Source organism: Palaemon carinicauda, chromosome 13 (assembly GCF_036898095.1).
Source record: "Palaemon carinicauda isolate YSFRI2023 chromosome 13, ASM3689809v2, whole genome shotgun sequence".
Taxonomy (NCBI): Eukaryota; Metazoa; Arthropoda; class Malacostraca; order Decapoda; family Palaemonidae; genus Palaemon; species Palaemon carinicauda.
The window spans coordinates 82211608-82214107 of NC_090737.1; the positions used below are offsets into that span (position 1 = coordinate 82211608).

Genomic DNA, 2500 nt, shown 5'->3' on the forward strand with positions numbered 1-2500 from the left:
CCGAGGGGTTCATATTCTGAACGTGCCGTTTGAAAAAGGGAGTGATATAGGGAGGATTTTATTCTCGAAGTTCACAACATTCCGATTGAATTTCCTGATATTATTTGATATTTTCATAGATTCTGGAACATTGGTGACTAATCTGTGTTGTAAAAGTTTTAAATGTGATTTTTGACAGCACAGACGAAAATCAAAATACATAGTCAGCTTCAGCTACAGTGTTAGAAAAATTAGTATTTATAAACTTGGAGGAATTTATAAGAATATATAACTACCGAAAGAAGGTAAAGTGTTGGAAAAAATTAGTATTTGTAAACTTGGAGATAACTTATAATATTATATTTCTACCGAAAGAAGTTAAAGTGTCGGAAATAAGTATTTATAAACTTAGAGATAACCTAAAAGAATATATATTTTGAACTACAATTTTTCATAAGATACCAAAATTTTGAAGTAAAGTGTAACATGGGTCCGTTTTAACATATCTTATATTCAACGCAAAGACAAACTTGAGTGGAGAGTAATCAGGCACATTAATCTGGGTTTTTATAATATTAGCGGAGAGATGAAGATCTGATTCATTTATTGGTTTGTCCAACTGACGTCACAATATAAGAAAAGTTTAAAAATACAAAATTTACCATAATAGGCTGCCAAAACTGTTAAAAAGGTATTATATCAGATGTCAAGATAGAATGGAATAAAATTAGAATTTGAGATTTTCATTTAAGGCTCTAGTTTATGGTTAGAGGAAAAATCTCAATTATAATACTGAGTATAAGCTTTGAAGCTCTGCGTCTATCTATTAATTGACAGAGTGCCAGCGAGCTTACTTTGCGGAGTGAGCAGTTAGAGCCAGGAGCTATTAGTGAGGACAAGAGTGCCTTCATTAGACACTGGTTACAGGAAAAAACTCAAATTATAGTACTGATTAAAAGCTTTGAAGCTTTGCATCTATCTATCAATTGATAGTGTGTAAGCAAGCTTACTTTGAGGAGTGATCAGTTAGAAACCAGAAACCAAAAGTGAGGACAAGAGTGCCTTCAGACATTGTGCATATCTCTTCGACCCAAGGATGCATTCTAGTACGAATCGAAAACGCAGACGTCACGAGGAGGTTTTTTGACAGCAATGATGTTAACCATTGCGCTTCCGCTGCCCGTGCATGCCTTGGTAAGTACCGAACAGCTATAGGCTACAGTTGTAAACAAAGCGCCTTTGTAAACACACAGCGCACGTCTTCTGGTGGGCTGCTGTTTGACTACGGCATTCTTACTGATTATTCCTTTAGAAATTTCTGTGAGATTTAACCAGATGAAATAAAGCATTTCTTCTTTGTTAATTAACGAAGCGAATCGTGGTGCTAAAATATCATCTTTTATTACAAAATATGTGAAGAGCTTTCACTAAAGGCAAGTGACATTAACTTTTTATAAAAGAAATTTCACTCGATTGATTTTCCCAGGATGAGACTTCATGCTCAAGGAAAACCGAAGTTTTACTGAACTGGTAAAAATTCAGTGACTAAATTATTAGCAAGAAAAATCACACTAACTAGGTTAAAGATTACGAAATAGAGTATCACACTGTTTTACCTCAATGTTGACCATGAAATATAGCATTGTTTCTAACAATAAAAATTACGTTTTGCATAAAACTACACACCTTATTTAGCAACCATATAAATGTTCTTACTAACTTATTTTGATCGATACGATTAGTATTCACTTCAGATTAGAACTTGCGACTTTAATTCGCAATTACATCAGAAACATTCATAACTGCGTTGTTGCGAAATCTCATTGCAAGATATTGCAGAAAGATTTCCCATTTTAAGGTCTTCCTGAATTATAGTGGACTTTATAATCAATCGGTTTGTAGAGTTCTCAGTTCCATTTCCTTGGTAGAGATGCTGACATATTGATACAAAGAGAGAAATACTCAATTTCATTAATGCATGTCACCTTCTTCACACTGAAATCAATCATGATATATCTTTTTTACTTTGAAATTGAACTTGATACATATTCACTTTGAAATTGACCTTGATACATCTTCATTTTGAGATAGACCTTGATACATCTTCACTTTGAAATAGAACTTGATACATCTTCACTTTGACATGGACCTGGATACATCTTCACTTTAAAATAGACCTTGATAAATCTTTATTTTGAGATTAATTTTGATACATCTTCATTTTTAAATTTATCTTGATACATCACTTTGAAATTGATCTTGGTACATAATTTTCACCTTGATACATCTTCATTTTGAAATGGACCTTGATACATCTTCACTTTAAAATTGACCTGGATACATCTTCATTTGGAAATAGACCTTGATAAATCTTCATTTTAGAATTGATCTTGATACATCTTCATTTTGAAATTGATCTTGATACATCACTTTGAAATTGATCTTGATACATCATTTTCACTTTGAAATTAACCTTGATATATCATCTTCACTTTGAAATTCACCTTGATACATCTTTTTC

At 32.5% G+C, this 2500-nt stretch overlaps 3 protein-coding genes across 5 annotated transcripts in view; 2 read left to right on the forward strand and 1 right to left on the reverse strand.

Moving 5' to 3' along the window:
• Positions 1-2500, reverse strand: part of Bet3 (blocked early in transport 3) — a 144992-nt gene that overhangs the window by 134214 nt on the left and 8278 nt on the right. The window lies entirely within an intron of this gene.
• Positions 1-2500, forward strand: part of LOC137652321 (adventurous-gliding motility protein Z-like) — a 73104-nt gene that overhangs the window by 40219 nt on the left and 30385 nt on the right. The window contains exon 2 of one of the 3 annotated variants that reach the window (XM_068385660.1): positions 817-1173. The exons of the other annotated variants lie outside the window; for them this stretch is intronic. Within the exon in view, the coding sequence (XP_068241761.1) occupies positions 1132-1173 (42 nt within the window). The 5' untranslated portion in view covers positions 817-1131. The remainder of the gene's footprint in view (positions 1-816; positions 1174-2500) is intronic. 3 annotated transcript variants of the gene reach the window in all.
• Positions 1-2500, forward strand: part of LOC137652324 (superoxide dismutase [Cu-Zn]-like) — a 72200-nt gene that overhangs the window by 14722 nt on the left and 54978 nt on the right. The window lies entirely within an intron of this gene.